At 41.7% G+C, this 25,152-nt stretch overlaps 2 protein-coding genes across 14 annotated transcripts in view; both read right to left on the reverse strand.

Moving 5' to 3' along the window:
• The window catches only part of 9930021J03Rik (RIKEN cDNA 9930021J03 gene), a 92,147-nt gene extending 85,612 nt beyond the window's left edge, over positions 1-6,535 (reverse strand). For 4 of the 13 annotated variants that reach the window (XR_001782588.2, XR_003952791.1, XR_003952790.1 and 1 more), the window contains exon 1: positions 5,269-6,535. Coding sequence is in view for 7 of the 13 variants with exons in the window: in XM_017318195.2 (XP_017173684.1) it covers positions 5,269-5,861 (593 nt within the window). In the remaining 6 variants the exon portion in view is untranslated. The remainder of the gene's footprint in view (positions 1-5,268) is intronic. The other 9 variants (XM_017318195.2, XM_017318193.2, XM_017318194.2 and 6 more) reach the window with 4 other exon arrangements.
• Positions 6,536-8,094: 1,559 nt separating this feature from the next.
• On the reverse strand, positions 8,095-12,961 carry Ranbp6 (RAN binding protein 6). The gene has a single exon (NM_177721.4). It carries the CDS (start codon positions 12,935-12,937, stop codon positions 9,620-9,622), a length of 3,318 nt encoding a protein of 1,105 aa, NP_808389.2. The 5' UTR covers positions 12,938-12,961; the 3' UTR covers positions 8,095-9,619.
• Positions 12,962-25,152: the final 12,191 nt, after the last annotated feature.

The following is a 25,152-nucleotide window of genomic DNA, read 5'->3' on the forward strand; positions in this document are numbered from 1 at the left end:
TAGACTAGAATTTTTTTCAATTGCTAACCTGCAAGTCTTTTGCAAAATAAAGCTGTAGTTCTATAAATTAGGATGCTATCATTTGAAACAAAATTATCTTTAACAAATGGAATGTATCTAAAGAAGAGGGCTATCTTTGGGAAAAGAAGATCCCAAGCAAATGCCATGTACTAAATTACCAATTCAAACTTCCTGCATTATATCTCTTAGCTCTGCTCTTCACTGATTTTTAACACAAAAGACAAACTTCACAAAAGAACAACAGTTATAAGGTGAAGCAGTTTTATTTTCTTTATTCACCATTTTAATCTTTTAGTGCATTCCAACACCAAAAGGGACAAATGTGAACTCTAAGACACACTAACATTTGAAAAATAGTACCCAAAGAGCTATTTCTATCTGCAAATACTTTCAGAAGTCTTTACTCAAAACCTTTAGGCAGTAAAATTTGTATTCAATCCTTAGTACTAGCTAGTTTAAATCTTTAAAACTGCACCTAGAAAACTCGCGGGTTTTATATTTTGAGTGAAATTTTAAAACAAACCAAAAAGAAACAACTGCAATGCATGGTCGTCGTTGCAGAAAAAGCAAGAGAGTAGAAGGACAACTTAACCACCTGCAGTTCCACGGTGTAGCTACAACTACACACTCAAGTACACTACACCACAACCCTGTGAAGTGAAACACACTCAAACCCAACTTTTTACCCATATAGTGTATTCAAATTTGTAAAGATTACTTTTTCATAAAACTTTCAACATACAAAATAGCATGTTTACTATATAAACTTTAGGAATACAAGCAGAACCTTTTTTAAAGGGGCTAAGGATGTAGCTTAGCTGGCACAGTGCCTTTCTAGCATGCACAAAAGCCCTGGGGTTCAATTCCCAGCACTACAGTGAATTCCAGGTCAGCTTAGGGTACTCAAGACTCCGTGGAAAGGAAAGGAGAGTGGCAGATAAATATAGCAACTTTCTGCTTAGCAATAACCATAACTAATTCTTTTTTTTTCTCTTGTTTCAAAGTATATACACTCAACATCCTCAGATCTAAGCATGAATAATTCTAGAACATTTACAAGTCTCAGGTGGAAGGTGACACAGCAAAAGGTTTGGGTAGATAATATTACCTACCACTGAGATTTATTAGTCTTTCCCAGCTAAAGCAAAACAAAGGTCAGGTAATTTAATAAGAATGTTAAAGATTTGTAATATTATACAAGGTTGTGGACACTAAAAATGATTATTTGTTTTGAGTAATTCTAATTTTAAGAAAATAGTCTAAAAATGATCTGAAAGCTAAAATACAATTATAAAATGGAATAAAACTTTTTAAAATTGTTTTTCTCAGGTATTTGGCCATAGTACCAGAGCTTACAACCATACTGATAGGCTACAAAGTAAAAATACACTGTACTCTACCAAGGCATTTTTATTGTAAGAAATCTACAATATTCTCAAATATTTTCAAGTGAAACAAACTTTAGAAAAAGTTTACAGTACTGAAATAATACCTTTTATTGGTGCCATAATATACTCTTCCTAGCGCTCTATCAAGCTGCCCAGCTTTCAATATATGGTATATACATTTTAATCACAAACTTTTTTTAAAAAAATGGTTTTAGAGCTTTATTATAGAAAGGCAGAGAGAAAGAGAGAAGGCAGAAAGAGAGAGGCTGATCATGGCCATGTGGTGGGGGGAGGGAGGGGGTTAATCACAATCTTTTGTAATCTTTTTCTCTCCCAAAAGGCTGCTAAAGATCAACAATTCTCATATAAAGTTCTGCCTTGGTACCCTTGTCAACACTGTACTCTCCTGTCTCCAGATCTGTGTGCTTCTCTTCACCTATCAACCTGAAGGAACAAGATAATGTTTACCAATATATCTAGAGGATTTTATGTACTATCTAGTACAGAACTACTCAAATACATATTCAATGATATCAATTTCATCTAGCTCAAAACTACAATGTCTTGAATAAGACATAAGATATTTTAAACTTCACCCCTGCCCCACGCCGTAGTTTATACAATGTCTATATACCTCTAACACTCTAGAACATAGCTCTTCACAGTATTCCCAAAATATGTTCCCATGGAATACATAAGAGTACTTTATAAACTAAGCCAAGATTTCAAGTCAATCCCATCAAATAAATTCAGAAAATGTATACTATCAACTAATCTAGTTTATCATCACTGTCACTGGATAGATGATGAAACAGATCTGCTCTAACTTGTTCACAATACCAGTACCACTAGGCTGCTCACTAATGATAATGTGGCTCCTCTTTACCTAATACCTCACCAACTGCTCAACAGAAAGCTCAATAGTATATGTAGCAGCTCAAACAGAGGGCGACCTCAGGAGTCAGGTCTCTCCTCTACTCCATCACAGGAGTCCAGGGGTCAAATCCGGGTCTCAAGCTTGGCAGCCAATACTTCCCCACTGAGTATTCTTGCCAGCTCCATATATGCAGCAACCTTAAAGTAATTTTTACCATTTGAAAGTAATAACTCAGTGTCTAAGAAATATACGTCAGAAGACAAAACTTAGATAACATGTGATACTTGTTTAATGACTAACATACCACACATCTCTTGAAGATACTCATAAGGTCATCTCTTTTCCGAAAACCATAATCACATAAAGTCTGTAGAATACTGTTCTTGAACATCGATAAATCCAACCTATATTCCAAGAAGCTGTAGCTTTCACTCAGTTCTGCCCACTCAAAATACTTGCTAAGTTATGACTCAGATTTTAAGCTAATATAAAAAAGAAAAAACTTTAGTATCCACAGATATAGTCTAGCACTTACAAAGTGTTTGCATACATCAAATAACAAAACACAAAAACACGAGGGACTCAAAATTATCTATTTGAGACTATCACATTACTTTTGCTACTAAAACGCATGAATTTTTATTTCTTTTGGCCTAATAAATCAGAAACATCTATTTTTTTTATTAACTTTACAACATTGCTAGTTTAAATTCTAAGTGTAGACCTCATGGAGCTATTTCTGAGCATAAGCTATTAGGAATAATATTTATACATTTTTATGCAAAAGAGAAATAACCTGTCATTTTGTAGACAAAGATTTGTTATTCACACAGTAATTTTGAATATATCTATAGTTGCGCTGTATATACATGCTAACCTTTAGAACTTCCATAGAGCTATCCTGTCTCATTCTATGTGCTATTTTTGCCATCTGTAAAACTAGGTGGATGACAAGAACACTAAGGTTCCTTCTGTGTTTCAAATCCTGTGACATCAGTCTGGAGTATATTTAGCTATCTAACAATAATGACACGTGGGACTGGAGAGTGGCTCAGATGACTAAGAGCACATACTGCTCCCTCCCAGAGGACCAGCGTTTGATTCCTAGCACTCACCTCGGGCGGCTCACAAACACCTGTAACTTCAGCTCCAGTGACTCTGACAAACTGTGGCCTTCACAGGCACCTGCACTCACATGCATATAAGCCCTCTGCCACAAGTTAAAATAAATCTTCTTTTAAAAAAAGTTTTTACAATTTATGACATTTGAATGGACTGCTTTTTAAATATGTGCCATTTCCACTACACTACACTGTAAAGAGTAACACAGTTTAAAAAAAAAAATCACCAAATAAAAATATTAAACTTACAAAGCTAATTTGTAAACACTTAACCTATTACCAAATAATTCTACTTCACTGCAGAAAGCAAAAACAACTTTAATCTGTTTAAAGAGAATCTGCCTTTTAATGAGTAAACACTTACTATATTATTCTTTTAGTGAAATTATTAATAAATTTTAAAATAGTATATGAGAAGCCAAAGACAAATGAATAACAGATTTTACACATTTCATACAATGCCCAAGTCCAGATCTGAGATAATATTCATTTTATTACACTACTGTGCTTAATACATTGAGTTACATGACCTATATTATTGACTTTGTTAAAAAAAACCTCATTTAGTCCTCACAGCAACCTTTTTAGTAGGGAATATTTTATAGACCCTATTTTATAGACAAGCAAACAGGTCAAAAAGTCAATCAGTCAAGCTCAGCCCGGTAATAAAACTCAAACCCCCATTCCAGGAGCTGGAAAGATGACTTAGCACTTAACAGCCCTTGGTGCCCAATCAGGAGGACTTGAGTTCAGATCCTATTACCATGGAACCAACCTGTAACCCCTGCTCCAAAGGAGATGAAGACTGGAGGCTGGCTGGGGCTTGCTAGCTTCCAGTCTCTTAAAAAAATATGCAAATCTCACGTTTTCCCAAAGGAAAAAATGTAGAGTGTTGGCGGCCACCAGACACTTTCTTCTGATTTCCACTGCATGATCATGCCCCATCCCACACAGTGCACATACACTCTCTCATACACACAAAATTAAAAATCCTGGTAATTAATTAATCTACTTTAATTAACATTTCTAATATTTTAACTTTTCCATTACTGAAAAAGTTAAATTAACTGGGTTCATGTTCACTATATACTGATTATTGTATAAAACACCTTCAGTGTCCTATGTTAACTTATTTTCTCTTCTCTATTTCATTTAGTAATAAAAGGGGGGGAATCATATAGATGGTGTATACCGAAAGCCCTGTACAATTTGAATTATTTATAATTTCTAGTAGAATAAAAAATGTTTGAGGCTGGGTTCAAGAGTGCTTGTCTGGCATGCTTGAAACCCTCTGTTCTATCTAGCACTGGAAAAAGTCTCCGACAGGCCCACACCATGCAAGTCTAAACTTATGAAAGACGTTGTGTTGGTGCATTCATTTCTTGTCACTGAAAAAAAATTCAATTTCCTCATGAAACGGAAACATTTAATCACACTTAAATTCCAAATGGTTGAAACAGACAGTATGCTCGACTATCATTCCCTACGAGCAACATTATTTTTCTAAAGGTATCTCGCCCCACGTGCCGTTGTAAACTGTCTATAAGTGGCGGGTTCAACTTCCATCCTACAAAAAGGCTTTCGCCTTCTCCGGTAGGTCTTACGTCTTGAACCTTATCTACCTGTTATATCCGAGTTTGGGGTTCTTAGGACAGGGCTACCTTCTCGGCTTTGGCGTGGGTGCCCACCACACCCCTCCGGTCCCGCGCCCAGCGCGGCCGCTCCTCCTCCCGCGGTTCTAGCACCAACTCAGCACCTATCAGCGCCGCCCCCCAGGCCCTGGCCCAGCCCCTTCTCGGACACGTGTGTGGGTGTGTTTGTGTCGGTTTGTCAGTCCCACCGGGGACCCGAGCTCACTTACCGAGAGAGAAGCGCCAACTTCTGCTCCAGCAACATCTCCAGCTTCTGGCCCTGTTTGGAGATCCAGTGGTCGACACCGTGCAAGCGGTAGCAGGTCTCCAGCATCAACCTGAAGTCCGCCACAAACTCCGTGATGCCCCTGTACTGGCCGCTGGAGAACTTCTCCTCCATCTTCAACAGACACATGCCCTGGCTGGGCTGCTGCGGGGGGACGCGACTGCCCCGGCCCCCGCTGCGCCGCCCTTCGGCCACCTCTTCTTCCCCGGCGGCAACGCCCCCCAAGGGCTGCAGGAAAGGGGCGGTGAGGCCGCGGTGCTTCTCCTGCAGGAACTCGCCCAGGATGCGGTAGCCCTGCTGCAGCTCGTAGGTCAGCTCCTGCTCCTTGCAGCCACCGCCTGCGACCACCGTCGTCTCCGACGCCGCCGCTTCCTCCTCCTCGTCCACCGAGGAGGCACTCCTCCGGCGGACCAGCCCCGAGGCCCGGGCCGCCGCTGCCACCACCACCTCTTCCTCGTTCCCTTCTCCGGTCGGCGGTGGCGGCCGCTCCTCCTCCGCGGCCCGCTCCATCTCCCCCGGTGGCTCCGGCACGCTCATGCCCCCGGCAGGCCCAGGCTGGGTCGAGAGGAGCGGCCGCTCCGGGCACCGGGGGACGCGGGAGCGCGGGCCGCTTCCTCAGAGATCCGCGGCGCCGCGCAGCCCCTGCCGCATCGGGCCTTGCTCTCCTCCGTCGCCGGCCGGCCGGGGACCCGCGCGCGCGGGGGTCTCAGGCTCGCGCCCGAGGGGCGGGGTTACATGGCGCGCGGGGGAGGGGGGAGAGGAGAGCTAGGTGCCCTCCTCTCCCCTCCCCCCGGCGGCGCGCGGCCCGCGCCGGCTGCACGCTCCACACCCGGCCCGGCCCGCGGGGCCTCGGCGCCCCACCCCCTCCCGGGCCGACGGGGCGCTGGGAGGGGGCGAGGACTAAGAGGGCTCGGCTCCTTCCCGAGTGGGCCGCAGCCCCGGGCCGCCGCGGCTCCGGCTCCTCCTCTCCCTCACACCCCCTCCCGCCCCTGTCTACCTGCGGGGGGACCCGGGCAGGAGGAGGCGGCGCACGGACCGGGCCGGGCGACGACTGTCAGTTAGAAGCCCCGCTGGGCGGGAGGGGGCGAGGGGAGGGGAGGGGCGGGGAGGAAAGGGGGAGGGCACTCAGCCCCCCCGGCCGGGGAGAGCCGGGGAGAGAGGCGAAGAAAGAGCTGCCTCCGCCATGCCCGGCGCGCATGCGTAGTAGCACGGGATGGCCCCGCCCCGCTACGCGAAAGCCCTGGACTTGGCTCTCCCACAGGCTCGGAGGCCCAGGGTGTGGCGCGGACTAATGATGTCATCAATATGCGGACGTCTGTAAGGGGTGGGGTGGAGGGAGAAACAGAGCGCCTGCGCTGGCGCAGTCTGGAAGGTGAACCATAGACTGAAAGTTTCCTTTTGGTGAGACCCTTACTAGTTCTAAAAATTTTACTGTTAGTTTTCTCAAGGCAGTTACTAGATAACCTTTGTTAACACAAGTGAATAACGAGAGTGAACAAGATTCAATCCTCTCCGTTGTAAAATATTCTTTGTACCTCTCCTTCCTTGTGACTGGGTTTTGTTTTTTACAAAAAAAACAAAAAAAACCCCAGCGTTTAGAAAAGTTTAGAAAGAAAAATTAAGAGCTCCTCAAAAGAAGAGTGGTGGCCTGTAGAACTCTAGTTCTCGAAAGCGAGTCCTGTTTTCTATTGACTTTTAAAAACCGAAAAACACACGAGATCTTAAGTTCGGCTAAGAATTTAAGAGAATGCAATCTCACTAAAAAGTCTCCATATGTCTATTCTAAGCTGTACAGCTTGTCACTGGTGTGGCTTTAAAATCTCGCTACATATTTTTAAATGACTAAAATATGGACTCACTACATTAGTTTACTTGTTGCTTAAAATGACGGGGAAATTAATGAACCCCAAATAGATGTCACAGCTTTCTAATGCACATAATATTCAGACTTAAACTTGCTTGAAACTTGGAATGAAACATAAAACCAAAACTATAGAAATGCATCTTAAACATGATATTCATAACTAAATGGTTGAGATTATCTCACCTTCAAAATGGTTTGCGACTATAAACAAAGACTTTAACTACTAAAGGACTGATAACATTTAATAGTGTAAAACTTTCTTGTGGGGACTCAGTAAGTTAAATACCAGTTGTAAGTAAAATAGTGCAACAGGAATACAAGTTATTAAAGTACTTCACATATACACAGACTTATACACATGCATGTATTTATCTGGAATTTATAGTTTTCTCTCAGACATACCACGGTTCATGATGAAAAGGTGGGGCAGTTATACTTCAGCAACTGACAACTGTATGGCTAGCCTTTCCTTCATTTCCTCTGACAAAGCCCACAAATCTAAAGCCAACCAAACTCAAGAAAATGTCCTCTTTTAGCCACCAGACCCATTTCAAAACTTTACACAATAGCTTCCACTTTCTGAACCTTGTGCTACTAAGCACTTGGTAGTCATTATCTTCTTTGACTCTAACAACAACCACATAAGCTACCCATTAGGCTATCTTACAGATGGGGAAACTAACAGGAAAAGTTTGACAAAATTTAAATTTAAGAACTCTTACTTCAAAACTCCAATTGCCCAATTACAAATCATTTGTCAGATTTCTACAAGACTACAGAAAATGAAAAAAGAATCTTGGTGAAAGATTTCTTAAGACATAGAAAGAGCTACAGATAATTAGAAGGAGCCTTAACTCTATTCATGAACTGATCCTAGTTATTATGAAAGAAAAAAATCAAGTCCTTGGACTTAAAAAAACTTTTATTAATAAGAAACATATTGTTCATAGGTTAATTATAGATAAGAGAAGAACTGGCACTTAGTCCCACCACCCAGAGAAAACATAAACTTCAAGGTAGCTATTTTTCTATTTATTTTAAATACAATTATAAGCATAGTATATATCAAATTCTGAGCTATCTATAATCCTGACTTTATATCCCTGTCTGCAGTAGTCCTAGATAGACCTAGTAGGGGAGGGAAATTCCATGTAAAAAAATTTTAAAGTATAAAAAAGAACACAGTAGAAGGACAATCAACAGTAGTAACACTGACAATTTATTGAGCACTTACTGGTTCGGACATATTTGGTCTGTTACATACACAGTACTCACAACAGGCTCAGGAAGTCACAACAGACATTCTTGTTTGTAAGTTTTGAATGAAGTTCCATTAAGTAGAAGTCTTTTCCTATCCTACCAAAAAAACCCAAAAAAAACAAAACAAACAAACAAACAAAAAAAAACCTTCAACACTAAAGACATTCCATTTAATGTAATTAACCATAAATTGATAGCTGTTTTGTAATACACATACACTGATATGTGACTAGTCTTAAAGCTCTTTTCTTTTTAATGTTTAAGGATAACATTTTGTTTCACTGTTTCTGTAGAATCTGTCAAAATAGAACTCTATTTAACCCCCATTCTGAATAAAGGTTTCCCTTTATGTTTGAAATGGGAGTTACGGGGATATGACATACAAACACAAAATAATACTTGGCCAAAACATGTAACAATACCTGACTCCCACAAACACTGACTATTTAGTATTTATTACACTGTTCTAGTCTGTCAGATTCTTTCAGTGTTAAATGTCTCCTCAGTACCTCCTCCACACCCATGAATGTTTCAGTTCTAGATAAATTCTTTTAAACCAGTTTGGTTAAGGAGATTTAAAAGTTCTCATAACTCTCAGCTGGATACTTTAGGAACTGTTTTTAGACATGCTATAACCACTTTTCAGGAGTACCATATGAAAAGGTTCACTTATATTGTAGAAAACAACTCCTACAACCACTGCCATACCTTGACACACTCAGTTCTAGCATCCGTCCCTCACTGTAACAAACACAGTATTACCAAGGAAGAACAAGTCTGCCACTGTATTCTTCACCCTCAATTCCAGAAATGTTTAACCTGGAAGTCTCCCTTTCTTTGTGAGCTTTTTTGCATCTTGTGACAGTCACAGACATCTTGGCACAAAATATACCGTCTGCCCAGCATCAATAGGTCAGACAAATAACAATTTATACATTTCACACTAAATAGGGGGAAGGTGACAAATAACTCTAGGACAACTGGAAGCACAGGTTACAACCACAGTTTAAGAAGTGACACGTGCAAAGTAAACAGGAGACCTTAACACTAATCCTGGAGAAACATAGAAGTATGAACTGCTTAGCAGAGAGAAATGGTATATCTCTCATTTGTAATGAATCCACTCACGACACGTTGTAGCTACTTTTATGATAGATGGTATTAAACTGCTTCAAGCAAAACTGAGTAACTCATGTAAAGCTTCCTGCTGCTCATCATCGAGTTGAGATGTGCATTCCAACCACAATTCTTCAGAAGTCTGTATCTGACGGACAACATTAGCTAGGCGTTTGGCACAGGGGTCTTCATGGCTAATAGTTTCATTAATTTTTCCTTCTGCGATTATACTGATGATTTTGGGAAGATTGGAATTATTTGGACCAATCACAACTGGGTGGTTGCTTTCAATTAGGTCACAGAGAAAATTCAAAGTCTGAATAGCTTCTTCTTTATCTTCATGCAGCGGAAGCCACGATAACCAGTGTGGGAGAACTTCATCCACATTTACACAGTTGGGCTTAAACTTCAGAATCTTTCCGATTGCTGAGATACAGTTCTCTGTAGCAATCACATTCTTTTTGGTTTTGGAATTTGCACACTTAATAACTTTTACCAAGAGTGGAACGGCTTCTGAACACAAGGAACGGTAGTCATCTCCACCAAACTGTGCCATGACTCCCAGTCCATAAGCAGCAGCTTGTCTGACTTCAGGGTTGTTGTCTCGCATATTGAGAAGCATCGGCCACCGGAAATACTCAACATACTTGAATGAGGTTGGACTGCAATGCTCTATGATGTCATCAAATATGCATAGTCCCCATTGTCTGTCTGGCCATGGCCTACTTGAACAAATTAGATTTACAATTAGTGGGAGTAGCTGCTCAAACCATGGCAAAATTTTTTCCTTGTAAGTACTAAATAATGAGTGCAAAATATCTGATACTTTGGTCAGAATATAAACATCACATTCATCCTCATCTTGAAGAGACATTTCAACCTGTTGGTCATAATTTTCTTCTTGCCTTTTTACTTGCCGTAACTCTTGGTTTTTAAAGTGCCCTTCAAGTTTTGCCTTCAAAATTCCTCCCAGTTCTTCCAAGTGTTCATCGTTGAGGCAACCATCTCCCATGACCTCAATGGACTTGGCAAAAGAATTCATTATTTCTGAGAGTACATCTGTATCAGGTTCAGTTCCAATTGCCTTGATTAAGGGATCACATATAAACTGCCACATCTGTGAAAGATACTCTGAGCCACGAATTCTTGCACATTCCAAGAGAAAGGGCATGGCTTCCGCAGCTGCCACTCGAACATTGTCATGAAAATAAAATTTCAGCAGAGGAACCATCATCTTCACAACTTGTTCCGTGTATTCCACAAATCCTTCTCTTAACTCCTTCGCATAGTAAACCAACATCTGGCAAGCAGTTGCTTTTGCTTCAAGTCCTGAAGTTTTGATGCCAAAGCTTTGCTGGTCTCCGAGGTTTACAAACTGCCAGCCATCGTCGTCACTCATGTTCTCCACATCCTGTGTGTCTAAGAGAGCGACATCAGGCTTAGCTGAAGCAGTCTTGATAAGTGGCTCAATAACCAGTGGGAGATATTGCTCAAAGTCTTTGCCAAGGATTTTACACATTCTAGCCCAGGCTGAAACCATGTAAGAAGTCTGAGGGTCATCATCTTCCATGTTATTTAAGTCTGATTGTGTTTTCAACAGTAACTGCATCACATTTGATGCATCTTGCATAAATTTTTCCTTCCCAACGGCAAGTCCAACATGGCTAATGCATTCAATAGTTTTTCCTCGAAGAAGCTTGAGTTCCTTTTGAACAGCGAGCTCAACAACGTGTTTGAGTGAGGGCATAAATATATCATAATATGGAATAAAGCTTTCTTCTATTGCATCTGCAACGGAAGCAATGGTTGTCACAAGTTGTTCTAAGGCCAACTTAGTTCCATTCCGAATCAGCTCTTGAAGTTTAATTACCAAGATGGAATGGAGACTTTTTACCATATTTTCCAAATATAGAATTAGCAATGACTTGGGGCAGTCTTCAATAAAAATAACAAGAGCAGAAGCTGCGTGAGATTGCACACGTTGATTACCTTGGTTTTCCATGGTTCGCAACAAAGCTGTAATCACTATCTCATGGAATTTCTTTTGGAAACTAGGTGCAAAATCTGTAGCCATCTGTCCAAGTGTAGTACAGGCAGCAGCCCTTACCCTTGGATGAGGATCCTGAAGAAAAAGTAAAACCGAGTTAACTGTTTCATCTAGAATTGGTTCCATTTGCTGATGGCAACCTTCTCCAATGGCTGATAAGGCCATTAATCCGGCGTGTCGACATTTCCAGTCAGGGCTCTGAAGCATCTGCATGATATGCTCCTTGGTCATTGGCAAAACAACTTTCCCACCAAGTCCACAAGCCAGTCTGTCTAGGGCACTCTCAGCAGCAACCGCATTGCTGTCAAAGTCATCTTCTTCCATTTCATCAGCATTTACCCAGTCATCATCATCTTGAAGATCAACCATCATTGCTAATATATGAGGCACAGCCTGTGCAATAATATTCGTATGCTTTTTCAACATTGGAGTTGCAGTTTCAGATAAGGTGACTATTACTTCCAGAGCCAGCTGGCGTTGCAGGTTACTAAGCCTAGAGTCTCCACACAACTTCAGGCTCAACTGCAGAGTATCTTCTAGATAGGGACCCAAGTACTTAGGTACAGTATCTGCAATCTCAACAAGGGATTCTAGCACAGAATCATCATCCTGGTAGCAGGAATCATTCACAGCCTGTAAGATCCCAGGAAGCAAATCCGCAAAGTCTTTGAAAAGAGCAATATTGTTTTCATTAGCAAGGACGAACGTAGCTGCAGCTCTAGCAGATAATGTCCTGATTGCTGGATGCTCCTGATCTTGAATACACTGGTCCAACAACCTCTTGATGATATCCAAATCGTGACGATCCTGGTTCCCAAAAATCCCAGGAAAGTGCCAGAAAACGTGAAGTGCAACTTCCCACAGAACCACATTTTTAGAGTGAATCGAATCAATGAGGAATTTCAGACCTTCTGGCCAATGGTTAGTGCCACTCTCATCTATCAAATTCCTGGCCAGCACCGCAAAAATATCACAAAGCTTTTTCCTCATGCTAGCATGTGTTTCTAACTTAACGGCCAGTATCAGTTCAATCTTGACATCCCTCTGCACTTCAGGAGGTAGATTTGGATAGACCTCCTCAAACCCTGAGGACAAAAGCCGTCGTAGCAGTGCGGCAGCCATTTGTCTCACCTCATAACCTGCTCTTCTATTTCGGACGGCGTCTAAGAGAAATGTAGTCTTACACAGACCTGGGATATTCTCATAGACCTCCTCGGCTTGCCTCCGCACCATGCAGCTTGGATTGATCAGGTTCTTCAGAAGCTGGTAAAACTCCTGCTTTTCCGACACGGTCGCCGGCAACCCTGCAGACCCGGCCGCCGCCATCGCGTCCTGTCAAAGCTACCGCGACCGGGAAGGAGGGAGGGAGTCTGCGGCTGGGAGCGGTGACGTCAGTGAGGCGACGCCGGGGATGGGCGGGGCGCTGCTCCCACTCTCCGCTGCGGCGGGGTGAAGCTGGCAGGCGGGGGTCTGGGTTTTACAGGGTGGACGGAGCTGAGTGCGTTTTAGGGGTATCGTCCTGTTCTCCGACCGATGTGCTCCTGTAGAGGCTGGAAGGAGATGGGGAGAAATTCGCTCCGCAAGTCTACATACTGTATGATGCCGTTATTGTTTGTAAAAGACCTCGAATAAGCACCTCTAGACGAACTTTAATTAGCACCTGCTATGGAGTGAGGGAGGAGGGAAGAATGGAGTATAACTGCTGTCCGGGGATTTCTTTTTGAGGGTTGGTAAAAATGTTCTGCAGTTGATAGTGATGATGGTTCCCCCAATGTCATGCCGTTCTACTAAGAACTACCGAATTATACAATTTAAATTGTTAACTGGGTATAGTGAGTAAAACCATAATAAAACTACTTGCAAAATAAACTCAATCAAAGGTTAATGATTTCCTCCCCGTTGCCACACCCAAAGAAGTAGAACCCGAGATGTTCAAACTCGGGCGTACATCCCAATCTCTTGTCCTGTGGATTCTAACAGAGTGGGAAAGACAAATGAGTAAGGTGGGAGGTGATCTGGAGTAATGATAATGAAGCTTCTTGAATCCTGGTCTTCTATATACATTACTTTTGTATTTTTGTTACTCAAGATTTTCCTTATGTGTTTCTAAACTGTAATATGACAGTTCAGTTATTAGAATCCTAATTACCCATGAATAGGAAGCTGCAAAGATTACCCTAAGAACAAATTCCCCAAGGCTATGTATTTTTAATGTAGGCAGATGAGTTATTTAAAACCATAATTATAAGGTGTAACAGTCTGAGATCAGATCTTCCTCTCTGCCAGCCATTGTCACACTCATTTCAGCCCTAGGTAATTCTGTAAGGCTGATAAAGGCAGACAAAGCACTACTTTAAACCAAGAAATGAAGAGCCAGAGAGGCTGAGGCTCACAGCAGATGAGTCTAAATTCTACCTAGTCTTAAGGCAGTGGCACCTTTTGTCACCACAGAACATCCCCTATAGCCGCTGTTGCTTTTGCAACGTCATCAGAGACCTTCATTTATTGTGTTCTGTCTTAAACTTTGCCAAGAAATCTGAATTTCAGTCTTGTGAAATTCTGCTGCATATACACACAAAATGGAGAAAGTCTAGTTTCACATTAACAAGTTGACTGACCAAATAGGTGGTCTCATAAATTAATTTGTAATATGAAACTAGTCTCTGAACAGTGTTTCTCATTTGGTGAACCATTTCAAGGCCATTTAGGGTGTTTATTTTAAAATACAGATGTTAGGACCAGCTTCCAAATTACTGTACTAGATTTCTGAGAACTGTAACCCAAACATGCATAATTAATAAGCACAGAGAGATTTTATATAAATACCTAAACTTTATAATTATGGATCAAATCAATTCTTGTTTTGATTCTAAAATCTTACCTACAGTGCTTCATCTTGTACCAGACTCACTGCTCTTCTTACTGCTCCTAGAAAAAGTTTGGCTGCAAAGCCTCTGCATCTGCAGTTTTAGGAAATGTTAACGAATGCTGGAGAAATGCTTTCCCTACAGCTGCATCCGTTAGCATACTAAGGGCTTATTAAAACCACAGCAAGATCCAGTGACAATCCTCTGTAGTGTTTGGAACGTAAATGACTGACAGTGCCAAGGCCTGTGCAAATGTGGAACACCGGGAAGCTTGGCTATATTATATGGGAGTATATATAAATTAGTACAGCTTGCAACAATAGTTGAAATGCTGTTAAGATTGTTCAGTCATCGAGCCACCAGCCAGGAGCATACATGGGCTGGTCCAAGGCCCCTGGCATGTATGTAGCAGAGGTTTGCCTGGTCTGGACTCAGTGGCAGAATATGCACTAAATCCTCGAGAGACTTGGGGCCCCAGAAAAGGGGGAGGTTTGCAGGGGCCAGGGAGAAGCACCCTCTCAGAGGTAAGGGGGAGGAAGAATGAGATGAGGAACTGTGAGGGGGGGACCAAGTGGGGGACAATGACTGGAATGTAAATAGAATAATTTTTAAAGAGATTGTTCAGTTGTACATTTATTCCACCAGAAAATATTCACTGGAGCTTTATCAATCATAGTGCTGGACACAAAAAATATATCTATATCTATATCTATCTATCTATATACATATACATATACACATACATATGCATATGTATATATATATATATGTATATATACATATATATATGTGTATATATATATATATACATATATATATATATACATATGAGAGGAGCTTGGAAATGGCTCAGTTGATAAAGTTCCTGCTATGTGAAGAGGATGACTACCTGAGTTTGGATCCCAGTACCCATGGAAAAGCTGAGCACCCCGTTGCACATATATAACCCCACACAGCACTGTGTGGGAGCAGGAAGAAACAGGCAGATCTCTAGAGCAAAATGGCCAGCCTAGCCAAATTGATGAGCTCAAACTTCTGTCAGAGGCCCTTTCTCAATAAGGAGAGATAATTTAGGAAGGCACTAGAAACTGACCTCTTAACTCCACTTGCACAAATGCACCCCCCACCACCACCACATGAACACAAACTATACACCACACACACAAAGATCAACTACATGAAGATACTTATAGGAAATGGTAAATGCCACACACTCAGGGAATTAGTGTGAAAATAATTCTGCCCAGGCATTACGGAGGCAGCTAATCCACTGGGGTGTAGAGGAAGTCAGCTGGGAGTTTGAAAAAAACAACATTCCCTCGATCTGAATTATAATTTGTGCAGTAAAGGATAAGGGGGAACTTGATAATTTCTTTTAGTCAATATTCAGAGTTGATGACATGAATCTCAGATGGAAGTGATGCCTGACTGGCTTTTAAGAATGAGTCCTAATTAGCTATCTTGGGGACGGGGGCGGGGGGGGCTGTCCAAAGTAGACAAAACAACTTGCTAAAATGCAGAGGCCTTGAGGCAAACTGTGAGAGCTCTTTGCCAATCCTCCAGGGTCAGAGCATTAGGGGGGAGGCGCCTGAGGAGCCTGGGACAATAAGGAGGAAGGCAGGGAAGTAAGTAGAGCAGACGATGAAAGTGTCATAGTCCACACTGAGAAATGTGGATCCTTCCCCTAAAGGTAACTCGATTTCAATCAAGTGGTATGAACCAAATTTTAGAAAGATTCCTTTGGAAAGAATATGAAAAGGGATGCACACAGAATAGACATTGAATAGGTCAATTACCAGTTCAGTTTACCAGAAAGTCCAAATCAGCTGACTTTGATGGTAGGAAAGAGGTCAAAGGCTCAGTAGCACACACACCAAACAAGGAAGTGACTAAGACATCTTCCCATGAGTTGACCCAGTGACCTGTTTCGACCACATGCCGTTCTTTGCCAGCTTATTTACTTCTAAAAGAATAAACAGCAGTGTTTGTGTCAATCAACACACTGCTCTTTGGGAGGAAAAGGCTTTTCTCAAGATAGGTGAATCTTGGAGTCCATAGTTTGTTCTTTCACTGGTCCCCACATGTTCAAATGACAGTTATAATTTCAATAGTAGGAGCAAAACTGAACCCATCTTAGAACAATCATTTATGACTTATTGCTTTAGAAAAACACAAGATGATTTACAATCTTAGCTCTCTATTTTAAAATGAATGATTCTCCTGTATTCATTTTTTTTTCATTGCTATCCCCTTCTTTCCCCCATGAGAAGTAGGGGAAAGGCTACTACATAATAGCCAAAATTGGCTTGCCAATTTGGTTAGAATTGAGCAATTTTAACTTTTATAATTAACACTAGCTGTGTTGTATTGGTAGAGAGGGCATCTCAAGATTACTTCCCCAAAGACATCTCAAGGACATCTCAAGGGCATCTCAAGGTTATTTCCCCAGAGACAACTAAGGTGTTTGTTAGCATCTTACCAAGTGGTAGAAAATTCAAGACAAGTTGCAAATTTCACCGAAGAGCTGAGATTTAGAGCCAAATGAGAGGGATAGAATTAAGTTGATCTTGCATGATATAATCCAGATCTAAAAATGATACAGAAAACCAACAAAAATGCCACATACACTTTAGCTAGACTAAAATGAGACAACCTCAATATAAAAAAAGAATAATGCCTACAGTAGGCTAAAAGAAGATTAAAAATATGAACAAAAGTGACAAGTTTCTAACATCAAAAGTTACTAACCCCTTAATCATCTTCTGAGCTTCCTAAATTGGCAGCTCTGAAAATGGACTTAAGGGAATAAGCAAGTTTCCCTTGTCTTTTCCTGTACAAATTTTAAGTCAGATCATAGAGACCATTGTGAGTGACTGTTGCTCTGTGCGCACTCCACCTAATGAATTCGAAAAGGATGCCTCAGTCAGAAAACCACTCTGCCATAACTTTGAATGAACCAATGAATCTTAAGTAATGATGACCAGCAAGTGTTAGACCACTAGATGAAACATACCTTGGGAATTTCAAACTAGGGAGTTTAGGCTGAAGCCACTGGAAATCATCGTTTGAACTTTGTTATGAATCCAGAAGTGCCATTTGTCAATTGTCTCTTAGCTCTGCATCTATACTTGTATTATTTGTTCTCTGATGCTAAGATTAGGCTTTGGAAATAAGTTATTCCATTCATAGCTGGATTTTTTTTTTCGAGACAGGGTTTCTCTGTGTAGCCCTGGCTGTCGGTGCTCTTAACCACTGAGCCATCTCTCTAGCCCCACTCTGGGCTTTCTTACTTTTTCTCTAAAGCTCACCCCCTTTTGTCCGAGCAGCTGCTTACCAACCTCCATTGCTAAATACATGCCTTTTCCTTTTCTCATTTTCCCTCTTCTCAGCTGCTGCCGAGATTTCCTGTTTGCCTGCCTGGTTCTCTTTCTCTCAAGCATAAATTTAAATATGCAAGAGTTTTCTTCTTGGTCCCCTTTAAAAATATTTTATTAATGACCAAGAACCATGAAAAGAATGTCATCATTTCCCTAATAACAGAAAGATGTTCCTATTTATTCTACATACTTTGGTACAGTTGGATTCATTTTTTTGAGTGGTGTGTTTCTTGTGGTGCTTGTGTAAAACATGGTAAATGTGACGTAATGCTCGAGTATAGACACTGTCGGGGCCAGGCGTGGTGGTGCACGCCTTTAATCCCAGCACTTGGGAGGCAGAGGCAGGTAGATTTCTGAGTTCGAGGCCAGCCTGATCTACAGAGTGAGTTCCAGGACAGCCAGAGCTATACAGAGAAACCCTGTCTCGAAAAACAAAAACAAATAAACAAACAAATAAACAAAAGACACTGTCTGAGTCCTCGTTGCTAAATAGGGAACATCCAGAACCTGTCTAGGAAAACTTGGAGTTTCGGAGCCATTGAAAGCTCTGCATGGCCATCTGCGTGAGAGGCTCCACCCAGCAGCTGACTCAGACAGATGGACATTGACACCCACAGCCAAACAGTGGATGGGGCTTGGGGAATTTTATGAAAGAATAGGAGGAAGGACTGTGGGCCTCAAAGGGAATAGGACCTCCACAGGAACCAACAGAGTCAACTAACCTGGACTCTTAGGGCTCTCAGAGTCTGACTCACCAACCAAAGACCTACGTCTTTCGCACTTGAACCCAGTTGAACTGCTGTGTGAAGGAAAATGCTACACAAACTTAGTTCAGAAACAATGATAGCTAAATCTCTGGGTGCAACAACTAAAATCCTAATCTTGTAAGCCTTATTAAATCTGAATTCCCCCGTGGTGAATCCTGATTGATCCACTGTTGAAACCAGGAGACACTAGTAATTACATCTTGTCCTCATGCTATCCCCGTCCAAAAGAGACCTAACTCTTTCCTGCTTCCTCTCTTCCTCTGTCCAATCTGGAAGTCCCACCTACTTGCCCAGTGATTGGCTCCTTTATTCATTAGAAGATTGGTTCACAAGAACAGCACCAGGCCCATCTACAACAAATATGAATATAGAAAAATCGTACAACATTAATTAATGTGGGACTGTTTCCTCCACTTTTTCTATTCTCCATTCCCAAGGTCATTTGTGCATTTTTCCCCTTGGGGTCTATTTGTAAGGAAAGGAGCAGTTGGCTGACGGGAGTTCTCTCTGCGCTATAGAAGCTTCAGTTCATCAAGGAGATTGTGTTGAGGTGGGTGGGGAAGAAGGAACAGGGAGGATGTTGGGTAGCCTTTCAGGGAAAGAATTAAGATAGAGAGAGCAGATATTTCTATCAGGTTTGTGGAGATGAAGGAACTGGATCCTCTCATGTTCGTGGTCTAAAGGTGAGGCTGCTTGCTAATTGCATAGCTCCTAGCCCTGGAAAATCCCAGCATGTGCACAACAAGGTGGTATGACAGCTTCCAACTTCCAAGATGTCACTTGAGTTTGAGTAATGAGGGTGTCAGGGGTGGCTCCTGTGACCAAAGCCCAGAGGGAGTTCTCTGCTTACTTTTTTTTTCTTGATAAGTCCCATGGGATGAGACTTTAATACAAAACAAAACAACACAACAAACGTAGTCGAACCAGAGGTGTCTGGAATTATAGACATAAGCCTGAGGTGAGCTACTATCAGGGCACAGGCAGTGGAACCTCAAAGGGACCTTTGATATCCATAGCCATGGCTGGAGTCATAGCCAAGGCTTAGAGGAAATGAAGTAAGGGCTCAGGTGTTTGGTACAGGAAGCCAGGCTTAATGATGGCTAAGGAATAGGAGGCTCAGAGAGCTTTACATTTTTATTTTCATTCTGGTTTTAACAAGTAATACTTTTTTGGAGAAAAATTAGCTTAATTTGGTTAAATGTGAATGTAATCTTTCTGATATAGCCTTTGTGGTCTACAGTTTATTTTTACAATAGCAATGCAATGTTCAATATAAGCACTTTTTTTTTTTCGAGATAGGATTTTTCTGTGTAGCCCTGGCTGTCCTGGAACTCACTCTGTAGACCAGGCTGGCCTCGAACTCAGAAATCCACCTGCCTCTGCCTCCCAAATGCTGGGATTAAAGGAGTGCACCACCACGCCCGGCTATAAGCATATTTAGGAGAACGAGATTTCTTCTAATAATACACTAATACACATAAACAGTCACATACATATACATATGTACTCATGTCTAAAATATAAGGTTAAAAAAATTGTGGGGCTGAGTGTAGAGCTTCATGCCTTTAATCCTAGTATTTGAGAGACAGATAGAGGAGGGAATCTCAGTGAGTTTAAGGCCAGACTGGTCTATACAGCAAGTTCCAGGTCAGCCAGAGTTGCTTAGTGAGAACTTATCTTAAAACAAAACCAAAGAAACTCATCCAAATAAACTTAGGGTGTGCCTACCCTTGTATGTTGGTGTCTGACTCTAACACCCCACCCCCAACACACCATCACCAAAGCTGATCTGGAACCTTTCCCTGCTTATCCAAAGAGTTGCTTTGCATTTGACAGGCAGCTCCATCCTTTATTCTGCACCGGATCGTTGTGGACCATTGCTCCATTACATCATAACTCCTCACACTGAAAAGTCCTGGATTCCAGAAACATCATCACCATCATCACCATCACCATCACCATCATCATCATCATCAACAACAACAACAACAACAAAAACCAAACTGAACAAACAAAAAGCCAACTCAGACCAGATGCCTTTGCCACATCACCCTCTTGGCTCTCAATTAATTTACACAGGTTCTTAAATAGGTTATGTTATGTTGGAATAATGAACTATAATATCTAATCCCCACATATCTCAGGCTTAGTATGAGATTTATTTCAAAAGCATGTCACATGGTCACTATGGTTCAGTAGTGCGACACTGCTCATTGTAATTAAGGCCTCAGGCTGATGAGTATTTTAAATTACTGGTGGTCCTTAAAGAACTCCAGAAGATCTGTAAAGTAAATGCCTCTTTATTTTAGATGAGGAATAATAAAACTTCACTAGGTCATTCTAGTATCTAGATGAGAGGAAATAAGAATTTAGGAAAAATGTACAACTTTGTTTTTTCCTCTAGCTTTCTCTTCTTTGCCTGAGGTCACCTTCAGACCTTTACCTTGAGGGTTATTTATGTAGAAGGGACTCAAGGCTTCTTGAGTCAGAGAGGGTTGGCTGTCTTGCCCCTATTTGATCAGTATCACAGTGCCCTCTAGTGGGATTAAGGCTCCTCCTAGGTGCTTTAATAAGACACCTCAGTAGCTGAACTTCTTTAGAGCTGTCTTGCTGGGCCCAAATAGATAATTTTTATTGTATAGAGACTTCCTTTATGTCTTCAATAGCCTTTTACACACACACACACACACACACACACACACACACACACACACAACATAAAAATATTTGCACCGTTGAGGACAAAAGGACAATTGAATTCCCGAAGACTTTTGGAATAATGATTCTTTTAAAAAAAAAACATTTTTTAATAGATGCTTTCTTCATTTACATTTCAAATGCTATCCCCTTTTCTAGTTTCCTCTCCGAAAATCCTCTATCCCCTCCCCTCCCCCGGTCCCCAACCCACCCACTCCCACTTCCTGGCCCTGGCATTCCCCTATACTGGGGCATAGAATCTTTGCAAGACCAAGGCCTCTCCTCCCATTGATGGCTGACTAGGCCATCCTCTGCTACATTTGCAACTAGAGACATGAGCTCTGGGGGGTACTGCTTAGTTCATATTGTTGTTCATCCGGAATAATGATTTTTAATCACAAGACTAAGCGAGAAGAGTTGCTATAGATAGGAACCACAATTGCATCTTCCAAGTCTGCTATAGCTTGACTGGAGCCACGGACACCTAGATGCAACAGAATTCCCATACAATCTGTTTTCTTTGTGATCCTCTCTATATCCATTTAAAACTAATCTGAGAGGGACTCCAGAAATCCAGTGTGCTGGAGAATTATTTGGCACATGTCATGGTCAGTAATCAGAGAGGGATTGCCAATGACCAGTTTTGGCATCTATGTGGTGGGTAAACTGAGGCAGGCAGCCATTTGGAGGACAGTGCTTAGAGCCACTGACAAGGGTGGATCCAGATACCTACATACCTACTGGCCAGTGGCAGCCAGTGATTAGAGAAGTTACTCAGCTGACTTTCCTCTGAGGAAACAGAGTTTAATTTACTGGGGCTGGCATTTCCTGTGGCCCCTGGAAAAACCGTGAACTCTTTTAACTCCTTGGGACCAGGGAGAAAGAGAAGGAAAGAGAGAGTTTACACACACACACACACACACACACACACACACACACACACACACACACTGGATAAAGCAAAAGGCAGAATCCAATAACTTCATACACACACATGCATACATACATATAGAACTATAGACAGACATATACACATTCACACATAGAATGGTTTGAGCAAAGCTCCAGCAAGCAGAGTCCAAGCATTTCACACACACACACACACACACACACACACACACACACACACACAAAATTGGTGGATGGAGCAAGCTCCAACACACACCCAGACAAGGTTTACATATATTCATTCATACATACATACATACATACATACATACATACATACATACATATATACAAACACACACACATATGATGGGTAGATGGAACAATGTCCCAGCCCCCATACTTTATTCTTTCTTCCATAGCTTATATATCCCAGAAAAAAAAAATCTTTCAAGCAGTATAAAATTACAATGTGATCACATTTTAGGTTTTTTCTAGTAGTGAATGGTTATTAAAAAACGATGTGTTTCCCCAATACCTTTACAAGAAATAACATTACGTAGTGCAGGTAAAGAAAACAAATTAGTCTCCAAAACTCATGTACATTCCTAACTAAGCCACTTGTTATAGATTAACAAAGTGTAAGCAAGCAAGGTAGTTTTCTCAGCCAGCTTCTCTTACTGGCAGGCAGCAACTTTCGGTTACAAAGAAAGGAGTAATTATTTTATTATTTATCTTTAAAAGCAATCTTTTAGAACCCTAGAAGAATCACAACTCTAAATTTTTATATAAAAATCAGTCACATCTACCTTAAATCCTCAGAATGCATATCTGCTCATCAGCAGTTCTTCATAAATCATACTAGAAAGCTGAGGGCAAAAAATGGGTATAAGAAAGCAATCACCCATCACCAGTCCAGCCTCACTGGGAGTCAAGTGAGTCAGCCAGTGCTGCCATTGTTCTTGTTCCCTGACCGTAAAAGGTCCCTAGCTTATCTATTAAGAGTGTGTCTTTCTGAATTTCAGATTGTTCCCTAAGATTTTTTTTTTTTACATCAGAGCCAGCAGTAAAAACATTACAACCTAGCTTCACTAGCAACTTGATTTTTCCTAATTTTTTTTTAAAGGGTGGTGGTCACTGCTGACAATCTGCATCTCTAAGTTCTTCTCTAGGGTGGTGATTGAATCACTAATCTGCTCCAGCAGCAATGCCTGAAGGAGATCAAGCGTTAACACTGTGAGTGTCAGAGATACTGCCTAGTGAGGGACTTGAAGCCCCCTTAAAGTTTTCATACAGTTCTTAAATTAAGAGGGATGTGAGGGCAGCAAGCAGAACAGAACTCCATAACAGCACGAAGTCCTCAGGACATGTGTCCCTGGGGCCAAGCTACACCGACGCCCACCCACGTGGCTGTGCTAACCTGTGGACTGCAGTCCATGGGTTCTAAAACGATTTATTGTTTCTCCTGCATGGCCCTCAGTCAGGGACTTACAACTAAGGAAGTGCTTATGTTGGATTGGCCTGTGGGTACATCTGTGGGACACTCTGTGAAGTGCTAGTTGCTGGAGGAGGGTCCATCCCACTCTGAGTGTGCCGCCCTGGGCAGGCAGGCTTAGGCTCTATTAGAAAAGTAGCTGAGCAAGTCAGAGGAAGCAAGCTTGTAAGCAGCATTTCTTTGTGGTTGCTGCCTCAGTTCCTACCTCCTCGTTCCTTCCCCGAGTCCCTGCCTTAGCGTCGGTGGATAAAACTCTAACGTGAGATACCTCGATTTCCTCCCAAGTTGCTTTTGACCATGGTATTTATCACAACAGAAAGCAAACTGGGACTATATGGTTAAGAATTTGAGTTTTATCAGTGTCTTTGTTAGCTTCTATTGCTGCGACAAAACACTATGGGCAAGGCAACTTATAGACAAAGAGTTTCTTGGTGGTTTACAGTTTCACAGAGTGAGTCCATAGCCATCAAAGAGGAGAGCATGGCAGCAGGCTGGCATGGCTCTGGAGCTATTAATAGCTGAAACCTTGCACTTTGAGACCTTGTATTTTGATCCACAAGCGGGGAGGCAGATTGAGGTAAAGGAGAGTGGTTTCGCTTTTTGAAATCTCAAAGCTCCTCTTCAGTGAAACACCTCCCATCAACAAAGACACATCTTCTGATTCTTCCCCAAACAGTTTCACCCACTGGGAATCAAGCATTCACACATCTGCGTCTATGGGGGCCATTGCCATTCAAATGACCACCATCAGCGTGAAGAAGCATTCTACATATTACCAGTGGGTGGCGCCCCTGCTTGAAGAGTGAAACAGACTGCAGCAAGCTGCTTGCACAACCACAAAGGACCTTCCTAGAGGTTTGAGAAATAATGGGAGTGAATTAGGCCCAGAAAGTTACAGTAATCTTAGGCTTTAAGTGAAAGTCACAGATGAATGCAAGTCCATTAATTAAGATGTTATAGTCTGGTATAGTGGAGCCCACACAACACAGAGTTGGTTAAATTGGCAAAGATGAACACCTAACTGCAAATAACAATTTTTACTTCAAAAAAGTTGTGAGGCAGGAGTGGGTGAGTGGGTTGAGGTGCACCCTTCAAGAGGCAAAGAGGAGTGGAGGGGGATGGAATGGGGGGTTGTGGAGAGGTATCCGGGAAGGGGGATATCGTTTGAAATGCAAATGAATAAAATGATTATTAATTAAAACAAAAAGTTGGGAGAGAAGGAGGTGGTAGTGAAGTGGGCAGAGTTACAGATGAAATAAGAATTCCTTGTGAGTCAGGCCAAAGCAGGGTGATGAATAAATAAAGGGTTCTTATCTAATCCATGGTTTTGTATATATTTGAGATTTTTCATTAAGAATAAAATCAACCTATACTTAAGATAACAATGCCAAGGAGTGAGTCTGAGTATGTGAGAATACACACCAAACCACAGAGTTAATAGGAGGGAAAG

The sequence above is a fragment of the Mus musculus genome, chromosome 19 (genome assembly GCF_000001635.26).
Source record: "Mus musculus strain C57BL/6J chromosome 19, GRCm38.p6 C57BL/6J".
NCBI classification, from domain to species: Eukaryota; Metazoa; Chordata; class Mammalia; order Rodentia; family Muridae; genus Mus; species Mus musculus.

Bases quoted from the DNA above. Each gene is read 5' to 3' on its own strand.
- Ranbp6 (NM_177721.4), bottom strand. From the start codon at position 12,937: ATGGCGGCGGCCGGGTCTGCAGGGTTGCCGGCGACCGTGTCGGAAAAG.